This window comes from Nyctibius grandis, chromosome 28, assembly GCF_013368605.1.
Source record: "Nyctibius grandis isolate bNycGra1 chromosome 28, bNycGra1.pri, whole genome shotgun sequence".
Taxonomy (NCBI): domain Eukaryota; kingdom Metazoa; phylum Chordata; class Aves; order Nyctibiiformes; family Nyctibiidae; genus Nyctibius; species Nyctibius grandis.
Window position 1 is genome coordinate 5,837,946 of NC_090685.1, and position 24,544 is coordinate 5,862,489.

Genomic DNA, 24,544 nt, shown 5'->3' on the forward strand with positions numbered 1-24,544 from the left:
GGGCTGTGCCCACTGCTGCGGGACCTGCTCCCGGTCCCAGCCACGCCCGTGGAGGTGAAAGCTGGAGTTGAGCGTCGCTGGAGGCTGATCCTGTCCTCACAGTCCCATCACCCAGCCGTGACCCTCAACCACCCACTGCCCCTGTAGCATGTGGTGCTACCGGTGGCCCCACGGTTCCCCGGAGCATGTGCCTTGTGTCAGGCAGATGCCCCACAGTCCCAAAGTAACCCAGGAAAATAACCTGATCATCAGCATAAATTTGCTGCGCGGGATCCTGCTTGTTTGTTTGAAACTGTTCGGAGGTCTGCAGAGGGGGAAGTGCTGGAAACAGGTGATGGAACATCCTCGGCCTCTGCTTGGCTTCTTCACGCCCTCCTGTTGCAGGGAACCCCAGCACGTGTCCTGCCGGGTCCCCGTGGCGCCCGGCCGGGAGCCCCACAGGGTCTGTGTTGAGGCTCCAAATACCCTCCCTGCGTTCTCCCTTCTTTACCAGCGAGCGTTTCAGTTCCCGTTCCGTGTCGGGAGGGTGGCTGGCAGGTTTCGTGCCGTGGAGGTCCTGCAGGACTCCTTTGCAGGGCTGCCGGGGCCGCGGCCCTGTGCCGGAGGGACGCTGGAGCCCCGGGGAGCCCCTGTCCTCGCTGGACTGGATGGGCTGGTTTCTCTGAGAGCGGAGATGTTTTAGCAGTGACGCCAGCGTGACCAGGGGTGGTTGTAACTTGCTCAGATCCGGAGCTTTGCTGCCTTCTGCGTGTTCCTTGCCCCCTTCCTCCCCCTGCCCCGGAGATTTGCTGCCTGCCTGCGCTGCCGTCCTCGCTCAGGGGTGAAATTGCTGGGGCACGTGCTGGTGGCAGCACCGTTTTGGCCGGGTCTGAGCCTCCCATGAGCCACATCCCCAGGAGCCGGGCACGGGGCAGGCTGGGTGCTGTGCCACAGCCCTCCCCGGGGAGCACCCGGGGCAGATGTCCCCCTCCAGAAAGCAGAAGCAATCGCCGTTTCCTGGAGCCCGAGGCTGGCCGTGCTGGGGGCGGCGCTGCAGAAATGGGGAACAGAAATGCTCCCTCCTCCCGAGGCCAGCTCGTGTCACCGCACCTCCGTCACCCCCTCCAGCGGGGACGGTCCCTCGTCCCGGTGCTTGGTGCTTTGCCTGGAGGAGGAGGGGAACAGCGCTGATGGGATGGGGCTGTGGGAACCTGGAGAATTAGGTGCTGGGAGCCCCTGGGTGCCAGCATGCCTGGGGGCTAATAGTAAAAATGTATGTTTTGGGGGGCAGAGAGCCCCCTGTGCTGAGCTGGAGGGCTGATTTGGGGAAGCATCGCCCCATGGCTCCAAGCAGCCCTGGTGGCCAGGAGCTCTGGTTCCCAGTGCCAGCCCGGCTCGACATCAGCACTTCCCAGCCCTGCGGGCACTCCCGCCCGTGGAAGCATTTCCTTCTCCTGGCCTTGGCAGGAGGAGAGCCTTGCCCTCATCACCTGGCTGGGAGAAGCTGGCTTTGGGTTAACGCAGGCCAAAGGCTTTGTGAGCCTTTGGAAAGCGTTTGCTGGAGCTGGTCGGGCAATTCCTGGCTTTGGCTGGTGTCCCGGTGGGGATGCTGGAAGCGCAGGCTGAGGCGGGCTGCGAGGCACTGGTAGCATCCCAGCTCCATCCCGGAGCAGCACCGGTGAGGTCAGGCTGGAGCATCTGCTGCTGGGGATCCCCCCACCTCTCCAACCCCGGTGCCTGTGCTGGACCACCCTCGTGGTGAAAAACCTCATTTGTCCATCTCTGATTGCCAGGATGCCCTCGTAGTGCGGAGAGGGACGGGGGCTGCGTGGTGGCCGGGGAGTGAGGTGCTCCCCTCTCCTCTGCGTGTGCAAGCAGGGGGCTTGCAGGCTCCGTGTGCTTGTCCTCTGCCTGTCCCAAAGCTCTCCCAAAGCGACCGTGCATGGATAACGGGGACAGCGGGGGCTCCAGGAGCCTTCCATTGACTTTTGTTTCCTCCCTGACTCCAAACACTTCCGAGCAGCACCTTGAACCCAAGGGATCTTCCTTGGACCAGGGCTTGGTGCTGGTGGAGCTGCGGGAGCCCTTATTTTGGGGGTGGCTTTGTTGCTGCATAGGGGTGGGAAAGGGTGATGGGGCACTGCTGGCTGCCCACGCTCTGTTGGCGTGGCAGCGGCTCCCCATGCAGCTCCCAGCACGGCTCCGTGCGTGATGCCGGGGAATGGTGTGCCAGGAGCTCCCGCAAGCTTCTCTCGGTGGCCTGCTGGTCAGGAACGGGGCTGCCAGCTCCCTCCAGAGCCCTCCGCGCCGCTCGGCGATGTACAGTGAAACCCCGCCGCCTCAGAGCAAGCTTTGGGCGTGGAAAGCTGTGCCAGCTCCAGGGACCTGGTACGCGGGGCTGCGGGCGAGCAGCGCGGTGGCCAGCCCGGGCTGCCCGCGTCCGCACGCCGGGGGAGCTGAAGACGTGGCCCCGTCGGTACCTGGGTGTGCTGCAGCATGGGGACGGGGATGTGACGCGGCGTGGCCATGGCCACCTTCCCTCCTCCCATCCCTTGGGGGAGAAAAAGGCTTAAAACCCAGCACTGGGCACCAGCGGCTGGGCACCGGTGAGCACGACTTGCCGCGCGTCCCGCTCACTCCGGGCAGCCCCTTGTGTTATTTCGGGGGGATAACACTGCAACTTTTTCTCGCCAGCCTTGTGTGAGACAATGCTTGTGGGGGACCTGCCGTGGGGCTTCCCCTGCCCTCGCCCAGCGCCGGGGGGCAGCGGGGTGGCGGGGGGCAGCACAGGCTGCCTGTGGAGGAGCCGGCCCCGCAGCGGGGGGGATACTGAGCTCCCCGCACAGCTGCCTCAGAATCACAGAATCACAGAATCAATGAGGTTGGAAGAGCCCTCTGGGATCATCGAGTCCAACCATTGCCCTGACACCACCATGTCAACTAGACCATGGCACCAAGTGCCATGTCCAGGCTTTTCTTAAACACATCCAGAGATGGTGACTCCATCACCTCCCTGGGCAGCCCATTCCAATGTCTAATGACCCTTTCTGAGAAGAAATGCTTCCTAATGTCCTCGGGGTGTGCTTGGCTTTTCTTGGGCAGATAAACATCCAGAACCTGCTTTTGTGCTTCTCTGGGGTTTGTTTTGGTCTTCTAATCTCCCTGTTTTGACATGTCTTTTTAGAGGCGTTTCGCATCGCTCCCGACCGTGACTCTCCCCCATGCTTGGGGGAGGTGAATTTGGATGGTCGATTTAATTATCCTTTCCCCTTTCGTGACCCACTGGCCCCTGCTAGCTTGGGCTGTGGAGCTTTAATTAAGATGGTTTTAAATTTAACGGGAGTTGACAGGGGCGGATGGGAGGGGCTGGGACTTACGTATGTGGGGAGCGTGTAGCTGGGCCCCCGTGCAGCAGCCGGGCTGCCCTCCCCTCCCCTCTCCTCACCAGCGATTCCTTCCATCTGGAAGAGTTTTCCATCAGCCGAGGGGAGCCAGGGGAGGGCTGGGGTGCCTTAACTCAGGTGCCTTCGACATGCAGCCTCTGGGCGAAGCAGGGGTCCTGGGTGGGCATCGGGGGCACCTACTCATGGAAGTGGCTCCCCTGGTCCCTAGATTGGAGCCGAGAGATGAAGTGAGCGTCTCTGCATCTCTCCTTTTGCTTTAGGAATCAGTGCAGGTGAGAAACGAGTGTCCTTGCAGAGGGGAAGGGCTGGAAGGGTGACCCAGGTGTGCCTTTGCGGCGTCGCCAGACAGGGAGAGGGTCTGCAGCATCAAACCCTGGTTTATGGGACCGGGGGAGCTTCTCCCCCTTTGTCACCAGCCCTTGGGACTCATCGCAGCGGGGCTGGTCCCAGCCTGGCACAGATGTGCCTCTGTGTTCCCTTCTTGTACCGAGCAAAGCCTGAAGGCACAGGGCAGGGGGCAGGAATGGCTCTGTCCATGGGGGACAGGTTGACCTCCCGTATTCGGGTGGCAGGAGGGGATGGGGGGCTGAGCGGGGCAGCAAGGCTTTCCCCAAAGCGCCGGGGCTGCGCTGACGTTCGCTGGCCCCCCGCCCTGGGACAAGGCAGACCGTCAGCAGCATCCCCCGGGGCGGCGGGGGAGACCGCTGTGCTGCGTGTCGGGGACCGCCATCGCTACCAACATCCAGGGAGGGTGCAAGGGGGGATGCAGGGAGGGGTCGGGGTGCTGGGGTGCTGGCTGTTCGGGTACCACCCGTGCGTGGTTACAGCAGTGCCGACCGAGCAGCCGTCCCTGGCGGGTGCTGCGGCGCTGACCCCACCGTGCGGGTGCCGTGATGGCGGGGGTGGCACCGCCGCCTCTTTGTGTGGGGGGCTGCGGGGACGGCGAGGTGCCTGCTCCACCCTGGGGGCTCTGGTTTTAATGGCACACCTCGGGGGCAGCGTCCGTTTGTCCTGCACCACTCTGCCCAGGCTGGACCCCAAACCTGCTGGCAGGGGGTCGGTTGCGTGTAGAGGGGGATGGAGCGGGTCGGGGTGGGTCTGGGATCGCTGCTCTCCGCTCCTTCCCGTCCCCGGTGCCTGCTGCCGCGGGCTGGGCGCCGCCAGGCTGCTTTGTCTCGCCCGCCGTCCCACATGCTTCATTTTTCAGTCTGGCGTGAGACAGGTCCCGTTATTAATCTCGCCGGGGACGCGGCTCGGCTCGCGCCGGCAATGGGTGGGCTCTGGTGCCCCCGACCCCTCGCCCACCCCTTCCCCAGCACCCGCCCCATCCCCTCTGCCGCTCGGCACCCACCCGGCTCCTCAGCAGCCCCAAGGACGGAGCCCGTTGTGCTGGCGATGTTCTCCCTCCCCAAGGCTCTGGGCCTGTGTCGCGGGCATTTCTCAAGGTTTCTGCTGCTGCTGCTGTGTTTTGTCTGCTCCCAATCAGCGCCTTTTGTTAGTGTCTTTGCAAAGGAGATAAGATTGCTTCCCCCTCCACCGCCAGCCCCGCTGTCAGCCCGGCGGTACAACGGCCATTGTATCCTTGAGCGATCCGGGCGCAGCGGAAAAGAGCCGGAGCGGGACTTTGCCAGAGAGCAGCCGGGTCCCCTCGCTGTTGTCTTTCCGAGAGCATCTCTGCCGTGGGGAGGTAGGGCAGAGGATCGGGCCTTTTCCTGCATCCCAGTTTGCCGGTTAATCCTGGGGTGGGGGGAGAATCCCTGGCGATGCGGGTGTCGGGGGAGCGGGGATGCGGGTGTCGGGGGAGCGGGGATGCGGGTGTCGGGGGAGCGGGGATGCTGGGCAGGTCAGGTGGCATTTCCAGCGCCGGCGGGGGAGGACGGGGGTGCCGCTGTCTCGCGTGCCGTGATCTGATCCGAGCTGAGCTGTGCAGCTGAGTGTGCTTCATTTTTAATTGCTTTTGGAGAGAGGAGGGCGGGGGTGGCTTCTTGCTGCGGCTCTCCCCTTGCTGCGGCCTCTGCCCCGGGCAGGGCGCGTGGCTGGGCTCAGCCCCGGCACCCTCCGCTCCAGCTGAGGCTCAGCCCAGCCACGGCCTGGGCAGGGAACGGGGGGCCGGGAAGACCCTGAATGCAAAACCCAGCAGCACGTGGAGACACGTGGGGATCCCTGAGCCTGGCCATGGCTGTGCCAGCGATACGCTGGTGAGCGTCGCAGCCCTGCTACCGAGTGGGCTGTGCCGGGCTGTGCCGGGCTGCTGCTGCAGCCACTTTCAGCCGCCAAATCCCCAGACCTGGGTGTGCGAGGGATGCAAGTGCATCCATCTGCCTGGCAGCCGCGCGGGGACTGTCCCTTTGCCTTCGGAGCACCTTTCACCTCGCCGCCCCGGCGCGTGGCTGACCCCAGGCTGAGCCGTATTTGGGTTTCCCCGGTGGCTTTTTTGGTCCTGTTTTGGCTGAACGCAGCCATGGCCTCAGCAGTGTGTGCCTGGGAGCTCAGGTCCCTGTCCCCTGTCCCCAGCACGCGGGGACGGGAGCACCACATGCGTACGCGGCGCAGCCTTATTTGTGTGTGCTGCAGCCCCGCGTTGAGCCTGCAGCTTCCCCCACCTTCCGTCCCGCTGTGCAATTATTGCCGGCAAATATCAGTTGAGTACAAATTACAAACCATTCAAAGCCTTGAAGAGCTGTCAATCAGCTGCCTCTCATTATCCTAATCAAATGCACTAAAAATAGTGACAGAACTTACTAGCAGGGGGAAGGGGAAGGCCCTGAAATCAGCCCGCAGTGTGGCACATCCTCGGCGTGGCGGCCGCCAGCCTGGGTGCCCACCCAGCGAGAGGGACGTGGGTGTTACACCGACCCCGCGGAGCTGTGCTCGGTGCCTTCCACCATCATACCGCAGGGTTCGCAAGGTAACGAGCCCGGCATGCCGTGATCCGGGTGACGCACAGGCAGAGGGGGTCCCAGCCAGGATCGGGGGGTTTGTGATGGCAGCTGGGGGAGCAGCAGCTCTTTCTCCTTTGCTGCTGTCTCTGTGCAAGCTCTCCCCTTGCCTTGCGTCCAGCTCTGGGGCCCCCAGCACAAGAAGGACGTGGAGCTGTTGGAGCAGGTCCACGGAGATGCTCAGAGGGCTGGAGCCCCTCTGCTATGGAGACAGGCTGAGAGAGTTGGGGCTGTTCAGCCTGGAGAAGAAAAGGCTCTGGGGAGACCTTCTAGCACCTTCCAGCACCTGAAGGGGCTACAGGAAAGCGGGAGAGGGGCTTTTTACAAGGGCATGGAGTGATAGGACAAGGGGGAATGGTTTTAAACTGAAAGAGGGGAGATTTACGTTAGATATTAGGAAGAAAGTCTATACTGTGAGGGTGGTGAGACCCTGGCCCAGGTTGCCCAGAGAAGCAGTGGCTGCCCCCTCCCTGGCAGTGTTCAAGGCCAGGCTGGACGGGGCTTGGAGCAACCTGGTCTGGTGGAAGGTGTCCCTGCCCGTGGCAGGGGGTTGGAACGAGATGGTCTTTAAGGTCCCTTCCAACCCAAACCAGTCTGTGATTCTATGATAAAGGCAGGAGGCTGTGGCCTCTCTTTTCCAGGCAAGCCAGAAGCCCTTGGGGGCAGCTTTCGACCCAAAGCTCTGCTCTGAGCCACTGCCGCTGACAAGTGTCCCCCCCCATCACGCACGCTTGTGACAGGAGACTGTCCTTTTTGAAAAATTTGGCTAAAATGTGCTTTTCTGGCTGAGTCAGGGCTTGAGCAGCACGTGGTGCTCCCAGACCTTGTGCGTGGTTCATGCTGCAGCATCTGCCTGTGCTGCTGGGGATGGAGGCGGTGACTGTCACCAGGTCCCTGGTTGGTGACTGACCCTCCCTGCCAGCAGTCCTGGCTGTCTGGAGACGGAGTGGCAGGGCTGGAAAAGCTGGTGTGTCCGGAGGAACCGGCTTCGCTTCTCCCCCAAAAATTCCCTCGGCGGGCTGGGGGTGCCTGCGCTCCCCTCTCGCCCCGGGGCATTGTTCAGGGTGGCTCCAGCCACCTCCTCGCCTGTCCCGGGGTGGGTTTGATGAAGTGGAGCAGAGAATCGTCCCCTCTTCACACATGAGAGATCAGAGCGAGCGGGTGTGAGCTGCCGGCCCCGTGCTGGAGGGATGGTGAGGAGGAGGAGGAAGGCAGCTGGGCGCTGGACCGTGGCGTGGTGGGGTGCGGGGATGGCGGTGGGTGCGGTGGGTGCTGATGACCCCTCTGTCTTGCAGGCTGCGGTGGAAGCTGAGCTGACTTCGCCGGCGGTCCCTCCCCACCCTGCGGCGAGGCTGTAGCTGGAAAGCACTGGTAAGGCATCTCCGCCGGCCCGGGGAGGGGGGACCGGGCTGCTCTGCTGAATGGACCTGCCCAGGAGAAGGGAAAAGCTGCCAGCCCCCTGCGGGGGCTCGGATCTGGGGTACTGGGTGCTCTGCAACAGCCGGGTTTGGCCCTTGAGCGTCTGTGGGCAGGGAGGGGGCTGGCTGCGAGAGCAGAGGGCAGAGCCCTCGTGTGGTCCTTCCTGCCCGTGGTGTGGCTGGCCCGTGGGCACAGAGCTGAGGCCTCGCAGCTTGGCGCAGGGGTGGTTTGCGATGTGCTGCCGGCACTGAGCCCCCGGAGCGGAAAGCAGGGGAGTTCCTGGGGCTGCGCCGTGCCCGGGGCACTGATCCCCGCCGCAGGAAGGCTGCCTCTGTCGGAGGGGAGCGCCGGGAGTGCCAGCCACGCTCCAGCCTGCCGCCGTGCAGACCCTCGAGGGGAAGCCCTGCCAAAAGCTGAGGCACCGGCCAGGATGGGGAGCGGTGCTGAGCCCCCCCATCCCAGCGCTGGAGCGGGGAAATACGCTGCCAGGCATCAGCCCTGGCTGGGTGCTGGTGGCTCCGAGCACGCCGGCAGCCTGTTACACGTAGGAGTACTGTATGTTAGACATAAACATAGGGGCTGGCCGTGGGTGTTCTTCGCAACGTGGCCGCTGTGATGCTGTCCCACAGCTCCCAGTGCTGCTGCTGGGGTGTGCTGGGAGCCGCTGCAGCCGGGCGGTGGCTTCACCCCCTTCCCTCTCTGCCCCACGGCTCCCGGGGGGTTTCATCGCCGGCTCTGCCGGAGGCAGGGGGATCTCTCCCAGCCTGCAGGGCTGGTGCGAGGCCCCTCTTCTCCCGGGGACCCGAGTGCACAGCACATTCCTGCTGTCATTAATAACTCTGCCAGGCGCTTGCACAGCCCCTGGGGAATCGGCACCCTTTCCTCACCGCCTGCGCAGGCAGCCATGGGGGGGCTGCAGGGGGTTTCTCAGGCCCCCTTCTCCTCCCTGGGGGCACGTGGGGGATGTCCCCCATGGGGCGGCCACGGTGGCCTGGTCACGGTGGCTGAGTTCCCCGGGGCTCGGAGTGGGGATGGTGCGAAGTTGCCAGTGCCTCTGGGCACGTTTTTAGGTTGCCAGCCTACATTTTGCACTAGCCAAATGGAAGCAAGCGTGTGCAGGTGTTGAGGTGCAAAGGTGTTTGCAACAGGAGAGCTTGGAGCGGGGCTCGCTGCTCTGCAGCCCCTTCCCCAGGGGACCCCAGGCTTGTGCCTCCTCCTCCTCCTCCGCTCCCACCTTCGGCTCCTGCAGCCAAAGCCCCAATGGCTGGATGGGGCCCCGTCAGAGCAGCACAGACCCAGCAGAGCCCTTGCCACAGAGGGTCAGCACCCAGGGGCAAGCTGGGACCCACTGGTGGTGTGTGTCGGAGAGCTCTCCCTCCCCAAAACCACTGCGCAAGGAGGGGTGAACTCACGGTCCACGGGGTCCCTGGCTGGGACGTGCCTGGGAGATGCACGACCTGTGCCTGTGGGCTAACGGGTGTGATGGCGAGGACCCCTCTGCCTCGGGGACGTCGGGGCAGTGTCTGGGGGATCCACTCTCCCCTCCTGTGCTCTGCTCCTGGCTAATCTCAAGCCATATTGACTAGTCTGTACTCTGATTTTTCTCAGTGCGGTTGCCGACACAGGCTGGCAGCCCCACGGGGCGCGTTTGGGGGACACCCGTGTCCCCAAAGCGCTGCTAAATCCGCCGCCCCGGCCGGGGTGTTTTCCTGCCTGGGGAAGTGCTGCTGCCAAGGGAAACTCTGAGCGGCCGCGGCCCTTGCTCACGGTCGCGTGGGCAGTCACAAGCCGCGCGGTCACAGCCCCGCCGAGCGCCAGCGGTGCCGGAGCCCGGGCGGAGGTGAGCGAGGGGCTGGCCGGGGGGACGGGGGGGTTGTTTTCCTTAGCCCTGGGGGGTTTTCTCCTCGTTTGTAGGGCCCTGCTTTCCCCCACAGCTCTGCTTTAGCATCTTCTGCACCGGGCTTTTAGAAGTGTGTTTATTTACGGGACAGGGACTCTCCCCTTCGCCGTGGGATCTGCCTCTGGGTCACCAGCGGTGACAATTTGCAAGCACAAAGCTTGTGCTTGACCGTCCTTTGCTCTGTGGCCCCCAAAGCCCGTCACAGATACGCATGGGCCGAGTCCCGTGGCAGATAGAGGCATCAGTCCCTCCTCGTAGGAGGGACAGCTCCGCTCCCCACCACAGTGGCTGCCGTAGCTGTACCCAGCCGGAGAAATCAGTTTATTCCAGTTCCCGCACCCTGGCAGGGTCTGATCCCACCAGCACGGTTGCAGCCGAAGCAAACCTACGTGGAAGTGGGACAGGGGATGCTGCTGCTCCCCCGTGCAATTTGGAAGCTGGAAAATGGTAGATGGGAGTTGGGTCTTTTGGGAGATAAGCGCCGATCGTCAGGCGAAGGCCTCGCCGTGGGGAGGGGAGCTGGGAGGGGAGCAGAGCTTATGCCTGGCACCCCTAAGCTTCCCCCCTGGCAGGAGCCAGGGGCTCTGCCCCACCGACGCCGGGGCTGTGCTGGCGGCTGGAGCTGCCCCGTGGCGCTGGCCCTGCTTGTGGGGGCTCGGCCTGAGCTTCTCTCGAAAGCTGGGTTAGAAAAACCGTCTGTTGGGTGAGGCTGAGCCCTGGGCAAAGCCTCGCAGGCGGCTGCAGCCAGGTGCCCCTCTGGTCCGCACCCCCTGGGCAGCGGCTGCCTCCTCTGCTCCTTCCCTGCTTGTTTTCTCTTATCAGAGATGTTCTCCTCCCTGGTTGTCTCCACCTCCCTTTTCCCTCCTGCCATGCATGATCTAGCCTAAATATTTCCTTCCATAGCTTCAGGACACTGCTGGGTATCCTGCCATCTTTGGAGACTGCAAATAATTCCCTCCCTTCATTTGTATCATTACCTTGAAGGTATTTATAGAGTGTGATCTTGAGTGGAAAGGGAGGCATGCCTATATATAAAGCCGAGATCCCTTGGTCCTTAGCTGCTAACTGCCTGAAACTGCTCCTGGTTTAAACTTCTATCCCGTTTGCTGCACGTTTTGGACTTCACAGGAACATCCTCAGCATTTAAATCGCCATCCTGAGCAAGCAGAGCAACGCAGCTGTGGCTTCTCCAAATCTCTGCCATTGGCATCATCCAAACTCGTGATTATTTGTCTGGGTCTTGTCTTCTGCCCGTGCCCTGCTAGAAACCCTCGTGTAGGAGGAAACCTGGCTGTGTGGGGTGCTGAGCTACATCCCACGGCAGGTGCTGGGCCCCGGAGTGGCCGCGCTCATGAGCACCGGTCCAGGCTCCGTGCTCAGCATCCTCGCTCCGCGCTTCCACGGCTGGGCCTGCGTCCCTCCTCGGTCCTGTTCGCTGGCTGCCGCGGCCACTCGGGAGGTGGCCCGGCATTAATGAGGGGCGATGCTAGCCCAGGGCAAGGGCAGGATGGCCAGACTTTGCAGCAGCTGATGCTTGAACAGACTCCGGAGGTTGTTTTTGTTTCCTAGTGGGCAGGCGTCTGTCGTGCAAGCCCTGGGAAGCAACATAATAATAATAATAAATAATAATAATAATAATAATAATAATGGAATCCCTTTGCATGTCTGTCTGTCTCCTCCAGCCCGGGACCATGGGGAGCAGCAAGAGCAAACCCAAAGACCCCAGCCAGCGCCGGCGCAGCCTGGAGCCCACCGACAACGCCCACCACGGGGGGTACCCGGCCTCGCAGACGCCCAGCAAGGCGGCTGCCCCCGACGCCCATCGCACGCCCAGCCGCTCCTTCGGGACCGTGGCCGCCGAGTCCAAGCTCTTTGGAGGCTTCAACACCTCCGACACGGTCACATCGCCGCAGCGTGCCGGAGCGCTGGCGGGTCGGTGTGGGCTGGGGCTTGGCGGGGCGGGGAGGGTCTCGGGTCTTCGTGGGTTTGCTTCCAGCTTCTTCTTGTGGTGATGGGGTCTGCTGCTTTTGAGGGACCCTTTGAGCTGGAGGGGGGGCAGATCTGTGTCTTATCAGGTGGTGGGAGGATGGTGAGAGAGGAGGGTCCCCAGGGCACCCAGTGCCATGCCACGGCAGCGCCGGTGGCTGTGCCCGTCCTGAGTGGTCTCTGTCGCAGGTGGAGTCACCACCTTCGTGGCCCTCTACGACTACGAGTCCCGGACCGAAACGGACTTGTCCTTCAAGAAAGGAGAGCGCCTGCAAATCGTCAACAACACGTGAGTGTCCCTGTCCCTGCAGCCAAGCCTGCCCCGGTGAGCTGCCACCTTCGTCCCTCCTGCAGAGCCCCGAGCCCAGTCCCGGCAGGGCTGGATCTCCCGGGGTGGGTGCTGGAGGAGGGATGTGCTGAGGCGCACACGGACACGGTGGCTTGTCTGAGGACCATCAGCGCTGGAGGCGATCATTTGCCTGCTCCCGCATCCTCCCGGCCCCCTTGCTGGTCACCGTTGCCCTGCGGCCTCGTCACCAAGCCACCTCCTCTGCCTGCTGGCCAGTCCGTGCCCTCCAACGCGGGGCCGCGTCCCCACCAGTCCCCTGTCCCCATCAGTGCTCAGCTCCCTCTCCTTTGCCTGGAGGCATCTCCCCAGCTTCACGGGTGCTTTCTCCTGTGCTTGTGGTGTCTCTGATCTCAGCTTCTCTCTTGACTCTTCTCTCTCCTCTGTGCCATGCTGTCGTTTAGGAGAAAAGTGGACGTCAGGTGTGTATTGCAGATTATTACTGATTATTGTTAACGATCTTAAGTAACAAAAGCTCGTCTGCTGCCCATGTTAGGGCGAGGTTGGGTGGAGTGGGGTGGGAAGAGATTGTTGCCCGATGGTTTTGTGGTTGGTTGGGTTTGTGCTCCCTGAGGGAGCCCCTTCCCATGCCGGGGAACTGCTCCATCCAGGGCTGTGTCTGCACCCAGGAGCTCTGAACCTGGCCCGCTTTCCTCGGCAGCGCCTGGCACCCCTCTGCAGTCCCTCTGCAGTTGCCTCTCTGCTCCCTCCTGGCCTTTTCTGCGTTTGTTTTTGCATTTTTTAAATTTTATGTTTATTTTTTGTGAGTGGCTCAGAGGACTCAAGTGCTTCCTTAGGGGTCTGGCTCCTGCTTGTTTGCTCTCCATCGGGCTGTAGCAGCACACCCATCGCTTGCTGCATGGAGCAGGGCAGTACGACCAGCTGGAAGATGCTGCTAAACACGATCCTGTGTTAAACCCACGCGTGGTCTGTCCTGGAGCCTGGCTGGCGGAGCCGATGTCCCCAGCTGTGGGGTCCCGAGGGTCTGCAGCTCCCACTGACCCCCCCGCTGCTGCCTTCCAGCCTGGGCACCCCAAACAGCTCTGCAAAGTCCTGGGATGGGAAGGCGGGGACCGTCCCGGGGTGATGTTTCTCCTGCAATGGGCAGGCAGTGTTGCACAAACGTGTTCTCAATCGGATCCTTCTTCTCCTTGTTCCAATGCTGTTTATTAATGGTGATTCATTTAATCCGTGAAGTCCAGGATGTTCAGGGCTTCAACGCTGCAGGAAAAGCCTGAATTTGGGGGGTTTGGTGCTTCTTGCTTTCACAGCCTCCGCAGTGTGCTAGCCCCAGGCTTGGGCTCTGGTTTGGGCTGTTACCAAGTGAGCGCTGCCCGCGGGGGGTCGGATTGGGCCCATACGTGAGGGGTTTTTTTTCTTTATGCCTTAAATCACTTCTGGGGTTTCCATACTTTTTCCTCTTCTGCTGTTGTTTGCCAAAGGCTGGGTCAGAGGGAAGGGTCGGGCTGTGAGGGGCTCTGCAGCACCCCAGGGAGCAAAAAGGCTTTTTTTTTGGGCGATGGAGGGTGGATCATCAGGTTGGAGGGTGCAGGATCTGGGTGCCGACCTTGCCCGGTGTCTGCTGCGGGTGCCTGGGAAGGGCTGGCAGGTCCTCAGCGCAGCGGGAGCCCGTTGCCATGGGGCTGATGGGCCACCAGCGGCTTTGCAGGGTGGCCGCGGGTTTCGGCTGCTCTAACGGGGCTGGGGTCACGCAGGGCAAGAGGAGAAGCCTCCACGTCCCTCACCTCCCTGCTCCTGCGTCCCGGCAGAGCCCCGGCTGTCTGCAGGGACCCTCAGCCTCCCCAACGGGCCAAATCCATCCACCCCAGTGCAGAAGGGCTCTCATGGTACCATTTCCAGCGGGAGGAGGTCTCCTCCCAGCCAGCTGGCAGCCAGCAGGGATGCAGTGGGGTGTTTTGAGTAGTATTGTGCAGGGAATTGTTGAAATGCTTTGTTTTGATGATGATGATTATTATTTGTTTCCCACTGAGACATTTTTGGAATAGTTTGTTTTTGCTGAATTCCCAGCTTGCAGCCTTGCAGCCCAAGCTGGAATAAAGCCACAAGTCAAAAGCTGGGCATTGCTCAAGCAGATGTTTTCTCTGGTCCCATGAGAAAGGAGCCCAACCAGCCTCCTGTCCCCTTCAGAGCCACCCCAGTACAGGTGACTGGGGCAGCAGCTCCGGCTGGGGAGCCCAAGCTACCTGCCACGAGATGCGCTGGGGCTGGGAGAAGCTAAAATACTCGCCGGGGCTGCTGCGAGGCTGGGGATGGCTCTGGGCAGAGCCCAGCTCTCTGGGTGGGAGGAGATGCCCGGAGGGTCCCCGCTTTCCCCAGCCCCGGTGACACCGTTGCAGGGAGCTGAGGGCCATGTCTGGCTTCTGGCCGCTTCAAAGCACCGGGGACAGGCAGAAGTCACAAGCTGTGGGTGTGTGTGGAGCGAGGATGGAGGTTTACACGTCAGGGATGGGTCTGGATGTGGTCTGATGGGTCTTTCCGTGGTGATTGAGGTTATTAAGGTTTTTCTGTAAAGCGTTTGTGGAGGTGATCCTGCCAAGTTCTTTTCCTGTAGCCTCGTCTCCCTCATGGTCAGGATAAATGAGGTGGCTCCGTTTTTGATGGGTGAGAAGCTGCAGGCGGTGGGAGGAAGCCCCGCTGCCTGCAGGGGAGAGGAAGCTGCCTCCCCCATCCTCCTCTTCTCTACTCATCGTCCTTTCCTGCCCCGGCTGGTGCAGGAGCCTGCGGGGAGGAGGGCAGAGCAGCAGGAAGGCTCCCTGGGGCCGCCGTGCCCAGGGCAGGAGGGACGGTGGGTCAGCCCCGGGTTTTTGGGGACGGCTTGGGGGCTCCCACGGGGCAGAGCCATGCTCGGGGCTGTGGGGCCAGTGCCGTGGGCGTGCGTGGCTCCGTGCGAGCCGCACTCGTGGCCGTGCAGGCACAGCCCGTCCCGGGGCTGCGAGCGGGGGCACCCAAGCTGGACGGAGCCTGCTGCGTCCGTGCTGGGCATCACTGCGGGGCAGGTCTGACCCCCTGCCCAAACCTCAGCCCCGGCCTGTTGCTTTGCTGCAGCCTGTGTTTAACAAACTCTCTTGGGTTTTCCTGGTGCTTTATTTTTCATCACTGCCATTAATTCTGCCGCTTGTCCCCGTTTCCCCTCACTGCTGCTCCCCGCTGCCCTGCTGCCTTGGATCCCCGATGCCCCTCGACCTCCAGCCAGACCCTGTTTGCCTGCAGGTGGCCCTGGCGGTATTTTGGCTGGCCGCCCTGCACAGTTTAAATTTAAAGCATCCCGTACGCGGACGGGCGGCCCCAGTACCAAGAGCTTGCCCCAACGGAGCCATGGGCAGGGGCTGGCAGGAGGAGCCCTCCTGGTCGGGGTCTGGCTGCAGGGCTGGGGGCTGCGGGGGCTGCACCCCTTCCCGGCGGGGCTCTGCGCTGGCTCACCCCCCCCAGGAGAGGGGCTGGCTGGGGGGTTCTGGCTTCACACTGAGTGTGTTTTGGTTCTCTTGCAGGGAAGGTGACTGGTGGCTGGCTCATTCCCTCACTACAGGACAGACGGGCTACATCCCCAGTAACTATGTCGCGCCCTCAGACTCCATCCAGGCTGAAGAGTAATTGCCATCTTTTAGACAGTTTAAAGACAAGGGATAGCGAGTGCACCCCGGGCACTCCTCCCTCCCCCTGCCCTGGGCTAGGCCTTCTTCCTTTTTATTATTTTTTCCCCTTTGAATTTGCAACCCCCTGAAATGTTTTCCAGCCTTTAAGCGCGGAGGTGCGACTTGCATGTGGTGGGCTGGGCAGTGCAGGGTTAGTGGTTGGACTCGAGGATCTTAAAGGTCCTTTCCATCCACCACGGTTCTGTGATCTACTCTACGCTTGTGCGGTGGAGGGGGGAGCGGTGGCGTAGCGGGGCCGTGGGGGACCTGATGCTTTTGGGCTGGGTTTTGCTCTTCCCCATGGACACGCAGCCGTGCGTGGGGATGCTGCGGGCTCTGCTGGTGCGGAGCAGGGTGAGCGCAGAGGTGACTGTCACACGGGGGGAGCAGGCAGGGGCAAAGCCGGCCCTAAGTCCCCGAGCAGGAGGTGCCAGCTACGTCCCTGCAGCCTGTCCCCAGCAAGACCTCAGGGGACTTCAGGGGTCCCCAGAGCCCCTCCTTTGGGGAGGTTTTTGGAGCAGAGGTGTTTCGTGGTCTGTGTTACCGGGTTGCTCCTTGGGCGATGCCCAGCCTGGGCTGTACAGGGGCACGGCACACCCCGAGGTGCCTGAGCCCAGAGACGCAGCCCGTGGTCTCTGAACTCTGCAGCTGGGGCGGGCCAGGGCTGAACCTGCTGCTTGGAAAGGCAACGGAGGGGCCGGGCGAGTGCCGGGCGCTGAGCCGCTACCTCGCTCTTGCAGGTGGTATTTTGGGAAGATCACTCGCCGGGAGTCCGAGCGGCTGCTGCTCAACCCCGAAAACCCCCGAGGGACCTTCCTGGTCCGGGAGAGCGAGACCACGAAAGGTGAGCGGGGCTGGGGGGGGCAGCCTGGGGGAGCCCCTCTCTGGGGCTGGGGGGGGGCATCCGCACGGGGACCCCAGACCCCTCGGTCACTCTGCGCAGTCCCGGTTCTCCCCGCTTCGGCACACGGGGAGGGAGAAGGAGCTGAGTGGTACCTTGTAGACAGGAGGCAATGCTGGGGGGTCGCCGGGCAGTGCCCCTTGGCACGGGCACTCCGGGGGTGCTGGTCCCCAGTTAAATCACCCGTTAAATCACCGGTGACGTCCCTGTGCCAAAGGCCCGTTACACCGATGAGCCTCCCCCGCCGCGGAGGGACGCGGCCGCTCCTCTCCCGTGCTGCCAGCCCAGCAGTCACCCTGCAAAGGGACGGTTCGGGGGGGAGCCGGGTGCCCCACCAGCTCTGGCAGGACTACCAGGTGCGATGCTCTTTTTTCCTGGGTTTTATTTTTTTTTTACACCCCTAAATAGCTGTGTTTGGTTTCCTTGAACGTGTGCTTCCTGGGCAACCAGGCAGAGGCCGTGCTGAATCATTGGGTCCTTCTTTCAAGTCTAAGGACTCTTTATACTGGTTTTGCGCCTCCTGAAAGTGCGAATTGTGACCTTCGTGGTTCGGCTGCCTGAGGATGCTGTTTCTTACCTGGAAATGTGGTTTAGTTTGGCTCTAAATGCACCTTTGGGAAAAGCTCCTTGATGTTCCTTTCTGTTTTGATGCCTTGAACTTGCCACTATTTATTTTATTCTATACTGGTGGAAACAGCTCCTTCGAGCAGCAGCAGAGATCCTCCTTTCTGTTATTTGTGGCCCCAGCAGCGCAGTGTTGCTCTCGTGTGGGCAGAGCAGAGACAAGCTCCCGAAGTGATGCTCACGGTGGGATCCGTGGAGGAGGGAATTGGGCCCACCAGCCCCTTGGCTCCCCTCTGAGGAGCCGAGGTTGGGGTTGTGGGTCAGCAGCTCCCCCCAGCCTGCCTCCCCGAGACCCCCCACCTCCGCGCCAGCCCGGCTAGTGGCAAGGCTTGGCAGAGCTGCCGTGCGAGCAGGGGCAGCGGGGGGCTGTGGTTAGGCGGCATGGCTGTAGCCGGGGGTAGGTGCCATCCAGGAGCTGCTCCCCATCCTCTGCTTTCGGGTGAAAGCAGCAGTCTGCACACCCAGTCCTGCTCCCCTGCACCCACCCCCGGCGGGACCCCTTGGGGAGCACCCCTGTGCAGAGCATCCCCCCCCAGCCCCTCGGTCCTGCCCGCAGGTGCCTACTGCCTCTCCGTCTCGGACTTCGACAACGCCAAAGGGCTCAATGTGAAGCACTACAAGATCCGCAAGCTGGACAGCGGCGGCTTCTACATCACCTCCCGCACCCAGTTCAACAGCCTGCAGCAGCTGGTGGCCTATTACTCCAGTGGGTAGCCACACCTGGGGTCCCCATGGGGTCTGGGTGATGCCCTGGGAGCTGTGCCTGCCCTCCCTGCAGGACAGGTGCTGCTGGGAAGCCACTGTGGGGCTGAGGGACCCCAAAGCAGTTGGGGGGGACACTGGTGTAAAGCTGCTTGGGTTTTAGGGATGAAGATGAGGGTTTGGGTACGAGTCCCCGAGGTGTTTTGTGGGGAAGATGTGGGGTAAAGACATCACGTGACTAGATGTCCAAATGTCCCCCTGGTGTTGTCCCCTCCTGTACTAGAACACGCTGACGGGTTGTGCCACCGTCTCACCAACGTGTGCCCCACGTCCAAGCCCCAGACCCAAGGCCTTGCCAAGGATGCCTGGGAAATCCCCCGGGAATCACTGCGGCTGGAGGTCAAGCTGGGACAGGGCTGCTTCGGAGAGGTGTGGATGGGTAAGGACCATTCCCACCCCGCTGTCCCCCCTGTGTCACCACCTGCACCCTGTCCCCAGACATCTACAGGTGCCTGGAGCCTGCACTGGGGTGGGGGAGCAGGCGAGGGACACGGCCCCCTGCCCTGTAAATGTGTCCTGAGCAGCGTGTCCTGTGCCACAGGGACCTGGAACGGCACCACCCGGGTGGCCATCAAGACGCTGAAGCCCGGCACCATGTCCCCGGAGGCCTTCCTGCAGGAAGCCCAGGTCATGAAGAAGCTCCGGCACGAGAAGCTGGTTCAGCTCTACGCTGTGGTTTCAGAGGAGCCCATTTACATCGTCACTGAGTACATGAGCAAGGGTGAGAGCAGGAGGGGTGCCGGGGGGACAGCTGAGGGGCTCTGCTCCTCCAGGTTGCTCTGACCATGGTCTTCCTAATGGATTTCATTAGGTTAACCTAATGAAATTCAACAAAGGCAAGTGTAGGGTCCTGCACTTGGGGCGGAATAACCCCATGCACCAGTACAGGCTGGGGGTTGGCCTGCTGGAAAGCAGCTCTGCAGAGAGGGACCTGGGAGTTCTGGTGGACAACAAGATCCCCATGAGCCAACAATGTGCCCTTGGGGCCAAGAAGGCCAATGGTACCTGGGGTGCGTGAGGAAGAGTGTGGCCAGCAGGTCAAGGGAGGTTCTCTTCCCCCTCTACACTGCCCTGGTGAGGCCACACCTGGAGTAACTGTGTGCAGTTCTGGGCCCCCCAGTTCAAGAAAGACCAGGAACTACTGGAGAGAGTCCAGCGGAGGGGTACGGAGATGGTCAGAGGGCTGGAGCATCTCTGCTACAAGGAGAGGCTGAGGGAGCTGGGGCTGTTCAGCCTGGAGAAGAGCAGACTGAGGGGGGATCTTATCAATGCTTACAAATACCTCAGGAGCGGGTGTCAAGGGGATGGGGCCAGACTCTTCTCAGTGGTGCCCAGTGACAAGACAAGGGGCAACGGGCACAAACTGAAACATGGGAAGTTCCATCTGAAAATGAGGAAAAACTTCTTTACTGTGAGGGTGCCAGAGCCCTGGGACAGGCTGCCCAGGGAGTTGGGGGGAGTCTCCTTCTCTGGAGATATTCAAACCCACCTGGACGCGACCCTGTGCAACGTGCTCTGGGTGACCCTGCTTTGGCAGGGGGTTGGACTGGATGATCTCCAGAGGTCCCTTCCAACCCCAACCGCTCTGTGATTCCTCGCAGGGAGCCTCCTGGACTTCCTGAAGGGTGAGATGGGCAAGTACCTGCGGCTGCCCCAGCTCGTGGATATGGCGGCTCAGGTGGGTTTGTGCATCCCCGGGCCTCCCGCATCCCCTCCCGAGGGTGCTGGCTGCCCGAGCACCTCACCGGGCTGTCGTGGCTGTCGCCTGTCGGGTGCTGGGGTGCTCCGCAGCCTCGCTCGGGTGGGTGCCACCATCCCCGCTGGGTGCTCAGCCCAGAGCTGGGTTGTGCTCAGGGACCATCACTGTACCCGCTCCCGTTGCTGCCAGCTCTCCCTGGCCAGCAAACCTGCGTCTGGGGGGGTTTTCCTGAGCAACCGGCTGTTCCCACACCCCAGCTGGGGTCCTGCTGCAGAGCTGTTCCCCTCGACAGTGCTGAGCGCTCCCCGGGGACCCCCGTGTCACCCCACCAGCCTCAGTGCCCCGTGTCCTGGTCCCCACAGATCGCATCCGGCATGGCCTACGTGGAGAGGATGAACTACGTCCACCGGGACCTCCGGGCAGCCAACATCCTCGTGGGGGAGAACCTGGTGTGCAAAGTGGCCGACTTCGGCTTGGCGCGCCTCATCGAGGACAACGAGTACACGGCCCGGCAAGGTGCGTGCCCGGCGCTCCCGGGGCTACCAGTACCACAGCCATGGCCACTGGTCCCTGGTCCCCAGGGGTGTGCACTGCATCTCTAGCTGGCACCTGGCCCTGGTGGCATGTGGGTCCCGGAGGCACTCACAGCCCCACGCACCCCCAGGCACCATGGGGTCGGGAGCAGCCCCTCACCCTGCCTCTCCATCCAGGCGCCAAGTTCCCCATCAAGTGGACGGCCCCCGAAGCTGCTCTGTACGGCAGGTTCACCATCAAGTCGGACGTCTGGTCCTTCGGCATCCTCTTGACCGAGCTGACCACCAAGGGCAGAGTGCCATACCCAGGTGAGGGCTGGCACCCGCCGGCAGATGCCCCGTCCCCGTTGGGGTGCCTGTGCCCAGCGCTTGCCCCTGGCACTCCGTGGCCCCCAGAGCCATCTTTGCGGAGGAGCAAACCGATGCCAAGTTTCCCCTGCGATTTGGGCAGGGAGGGCGGGCTCGGGGCGGAGCTGCCCCTGCCCGGGTCGGATCCTGCCCTGGGGCAGGGCGAGCAGAGCCCGCCGGGATGCAGGGTCACAGCCACCCTGTCCTGCTCTAGTCCCCGAGGAAGGTGACAGGCTGGTGGGGACAAGCACTGTTGGGCTGGAGGGTCACCCATAAGGCTTGTCCCAGCACCATGCCCTTAGCATCCCCTCTGGGAAATGCATGGTGCAGGATCTGGCCGGGCTCTGATCAACACCGTGTCTCCTCTGGCCGCACGCAGGGATGGTGAACCGGGAGGTGCTGGACCAGGTGGAGCGGGGGTACCGCATGCCCTGCCCGCCCGAGTGCCCTGAGTCTCTGCACGACCTCATGTGCCAGTGCTGGCGGAAGGACCCGGAGGAGCGACCCACCTTCGAGTACCTGCAGGCTTTCCTGGAGGACTACTTCACCTCGACAGAGCCCCAGTACCAGCCTGGCGAGAACCTATAGACCCGGAGCTCCTCCTGGCACCAGGGATGCCGCCGTCCTCGCCGCGGGGCGCCGCGGGCTGGTCCCCCACACCGAGGGGACCGTTTTTGCGGAGCAGCCCCAGAGCGGGATGGGGCATTGCCTCCGGATGCGGCCAGGGGAGGTGCTGGGTCCCCCCGTCGCTCATTAGGACTTCTGGCCCGTGTCTAACGAAGCGGCGCCGTCCCGCTGGCGAGAGGAGCCTGCGGGCACCGGCGGAGCCGGCTCAGGAGGGCGAGTGGAACATCTCCCACTGAGAGACCTGGCTTTTGGGAGAACTTTTCCCCCCCCAGCAGCTCTGGGGTGAGCCCAGAGGAATTGGGGGGCAGCACCTCCCACCTTGGACATGCAGCCCTGGCCTCCTGCACCCCCTTTCTAAATCAGCACAAATTTCCCTGCCCCTTCGCCCTCCCTGCCATCCCTCCCCTGGCTCCGGTTCTCCCGAGGGCGCTGGCAGAGACGTTTTGCCACGGGGAAGGCACAAGCCCTGGCTGGTTCGGACGGGATGGTGGTGCCAGTGTGGGGTGGCAGCGGGATGCTGGTGGTCCCCTGTCCTCGGGCATCCCTCCGGCCTCGCCACGGCAGGGCTCTGCGGCTGAGCCGCGCTGGCGGGCACCGGGAGCGTGAAATGTGGCTGCTCGTGACTCCGGTGACCGTCACCGTCCCGTGGGAGCACCTGGGTGCACATTCAAGTCTCCCAGCTCTGTCTGTCCCCCCAAGGGACCTGTCTAGTCTCTCCCAGGCACGGCACGGGAGGGGATGCTGGCAGAGCCCTTGCCCTGCCCGTGGCCAGCCCTGCCGCCCCAGCTGCGCTTTCTCCCACCGAGCTCCTGGTCTTCCAGCCTGCCCCTGGGACGTGCACCACAGCCCCCCCAGCCACCCCCAGCTCCACCACCAGCTTTCCCACCAGCAGAGTCCCCTGGGCTGGCCCTGCCACCAGATCTGGTGCTGCCGCAGGGCTCGGGTGCATGGCATGGGTGGTCATTCGGGGTGTAGGACTGTTTTGGTGGAAATATTCATCTTTCACAGATGCTTTTGGCCACCGGGTATGTTTTTAGCTGCCTTCCCCCCACCCCTCGTGTCTCGGCTGCCGGGCTGCGATGCCCACGCGGTGAGAGCATCCCCAGCCACGGGCCATCACCCCGAAGGAGAGTGCTGGGAAGCACTGTGCCGCACGGCAGACGTTTGCATTCTCATCTCCCCCCTGCTTGCTCCCAAAGCCCTCGGCCACGTTTTGGCGGGGGGGGGGGGGCCTATCTGTGCCCGTGGGGCTGAACCCCGGGGCCGGTGGGGTGGCACCCAGCCCCTGCCTTGTACATAGCCCTCGAGCTGCCCCTGCGCCCTCCCAAACTGTCACTTAGTTGCATGTGTTGGTTTTGTCCCCCTCCTGCGGCGGTACCCAGCTGGAAACCCTTCGCCATGGTGGCTCGCGAGGCTTCGCTCCCTCCCGGGTCCGAGACACCCTGGGTGCCCCTTGCTCAGAAAGACCTGGGGGGTCTTTGGGTGCTCTCCGGGTCCAGGGGTGGGATGGGGGCTGGAGCGGGGGCTGCAGGGCAGGGGAGCTGGCACGGCATGAAGGAGCTGGAGGAGGGGAGCCAGCGGCGTTGCCCACCTCTCGGTCCTCGGGTGGTGGGTTTTCTTTGCCCCCCCCGTAGTTGTGGGATGGGGTTTCCCTCCGGCACAGCCTCCTTGCAGGCAGCAGACCCAAACCTCCTCTCGCCAGCCCCCGCTGTGGTGCCAGTGTCCCGTGAAAGCTGGGTGGGAGCTGAGCGCGGGCAGCCGAAACCCCCTTCCCTCCCCTACCCCAAACCCCCGCCGGAGCAGGGCTGGGGCACACCGCTGCCTCCCGCTCGCTCCCGCAGCTCCCCGGCCACTTATTTATGAACCAAGCACTCGCTTGGCTGGTCGGTGGCTCCTTTTTAATGAGTAAAACCTTCAAAATCAGCTTGAATGGGCTCTTCAGCCATACGGAGAGATCCTGCCTTGGCTGGCTTGGAGAGCACTCACTGGTGTATTGGATTTTTTTAAATCATTTGGGGACTTGGAGCCTTTCCCCCCCCCTTCCTAGCAGATTTGCTGTGCCTGCATTTCTGCGTTTGGGCAGGGACTCGCCAAACCTCGATGTTCTGGGTCTTTCCGTGTTTGCATCCCTGGGACGGGCGGCTGCCGGTGCGAGGGGTGGCCTGTGCCATAGCTCAGCCTAAATTATACAAAAATCCCCATCCCTGGGAGAGACCTCTTAAAACAACCTGCGGCAGCCAGACGTAATCTGAAAGCTGGGGAGAGAGCAGGCGAGCGCACGTGTGTGGCCTTCGGTTGTCTGCAGCACGTCCGGGGCCTTGCAGGAGCACGGCGGGACGGGAGCAGGCCTCACCCGTACGCCCCGCGAATCGAGAGCTTCTCCTCCATCACCATCATTGTCTGCCAATTTATTTTTTAAGCCAATAAATCCCACAGAGGAACCCCCCACCCAAGGATGCTCTGTGGCTTCCCGGGGTCAGGAACGCCCTACGAGTTATGCTCCTCTGCCATTATCATTTTTTTAAGCAGTGTTTTGTAAGATCTCCAACCGACTATGCAGAGAACACGTGGATCTGTGTCTCTCTCTCCCCAGCTCCCCTCACCCCCCCCTGCCTTTTTCAGTGTCGAAGTAAAATATTTAGCTGCTTTTTTTTTTTTTTTGGATAATAATAAAACTTCGGGGGGGAAAAAAAAACCTGAAAAGGTCCAGCTTGGTGGGTGGGGGGGGGGGGAGGAGATGCTTTGAAACTCTACTGTTGATGTAAATACTTTGCAATTTGATAATTAAACACAAACCAGACCTCACAAAAAAAACCCACAAACCCTAAGTGTAGCTCGTGTATGAGAGGATTTCTCAGCATCCCTGTTCAGGAGCTGGGGGTTCCCAGAGCGTGTGCGATGCCCGTGTCTGGCTCGTGGTGCTTCGGAGGCCTTTTCTGGCTGATGTTTCTGGAATCTGGTGCCACTTGTGTGCTGCTGGAGCCATTCCCATCTCCCCACGTGCGCTCGTGGTCCAGCACAGCCCCCAGAGGCAAGAGGAGCCTCGTCCATCGTGCCCGTCCCGCTCCAGCGCAGAGGCACTGCTATGGTGGGTGCAAAGTCAGGCCAACGTGCTCCGAGGTGAGCTGGGCCACCCCGGCTGCAGCCATCAAGGGCGAGCAGAGGGCCGTGGCGTGCACCGTCAGCCGGGAGGGACCCCGGGGGCTCCTCTGCTGCATCCATCGGTGCTGGCCAGCCCCTGCGTGCTGGGACACCCAGGTCCCGCGGGGCTGCGAGGGACACGGTGACCATGGTGGGCACATCGACCTGGGCAAAGCCAGCGCCAGCGGAGCCGCCCCAAGCCCAGCAGTGACTGCCAACCCCATGGGCTGGGGGGACAGGGCCGGGGCAGCCCTCCCTGCAGCTTCATCAGCAGCTACAAGAA

At 62.5% G+C, this 24,544-nt stretch overlaps 1 protein-coding gene across 1 annotated transcript in view; it reads left to right on the forward strand.

Annotated features, from left to right (window-relative positions):
- The window catches only part of SRC (SRC proto-oncogene, non-receptor tyrosine kinase), a 28,655-nt gene extending 6,583 nt beyond the window's left edge, over nucleotides 1-22,072 (forward strand). The window contains exons 2-13 of the mRNA XM_068419765.1: nucleotides 7,618-7,693; nucleotides 11,324-11,573; nucleotides 11,817-11,916; nucleotides 15,483-15,581; nucleotides 16,367-16,470; nucleotides 17,708-17,857; nucleotides 18,137-18,292; nucleotides 18,455-18,634; nucleotides 19,515-19,591; nucleotides 19,975-20,128; nucleotides 20,323-20,454; nucleotides 20,873-22,072. Of these exons, the coding sequence (XP_068275866.1) occupies nucleotides 11,333-11,573; nucleotides 11,817-11,916; nucleotides 15,483-15,581; nucleotides 16,367-16,470; nucleotides 17,708-17,857; nucleotides 18,137-18,292; nucleotides 18,455-18,634; nucleotides 19,515-19,591; nucleotides 19,975-20,128; nucleotides 20,323-20,454; nucleotides 20,873-21,081 (1,602 nt within the window). The 5' untranslated portion in view covers nucleotides 7,618-7,693; nucleotides 11,324-11,332 and the 3' untranslated portion in view covers nucleotides 21,082-22,072. The remainder of the gene's footprint in view (nucleotides 1-7,617; nucleotides 7,694-11,323; nucleotides 11,574-11,816; nucleotides 11,917-15,482; nucleotides 15,582-16,366; nucleotides 16,471-17,707; nucleotides 17,858-18,136; nucleotides 18,293-18,454; nucleotides 18,635-19,514; nucleotides 19,592-19,974; nucleotides 20,129-20,322; nucleotides 20,455-20,872) is intronic.
- Nucleotides 22,073-24,544: the final 2,472 nt, after the last annotated feature.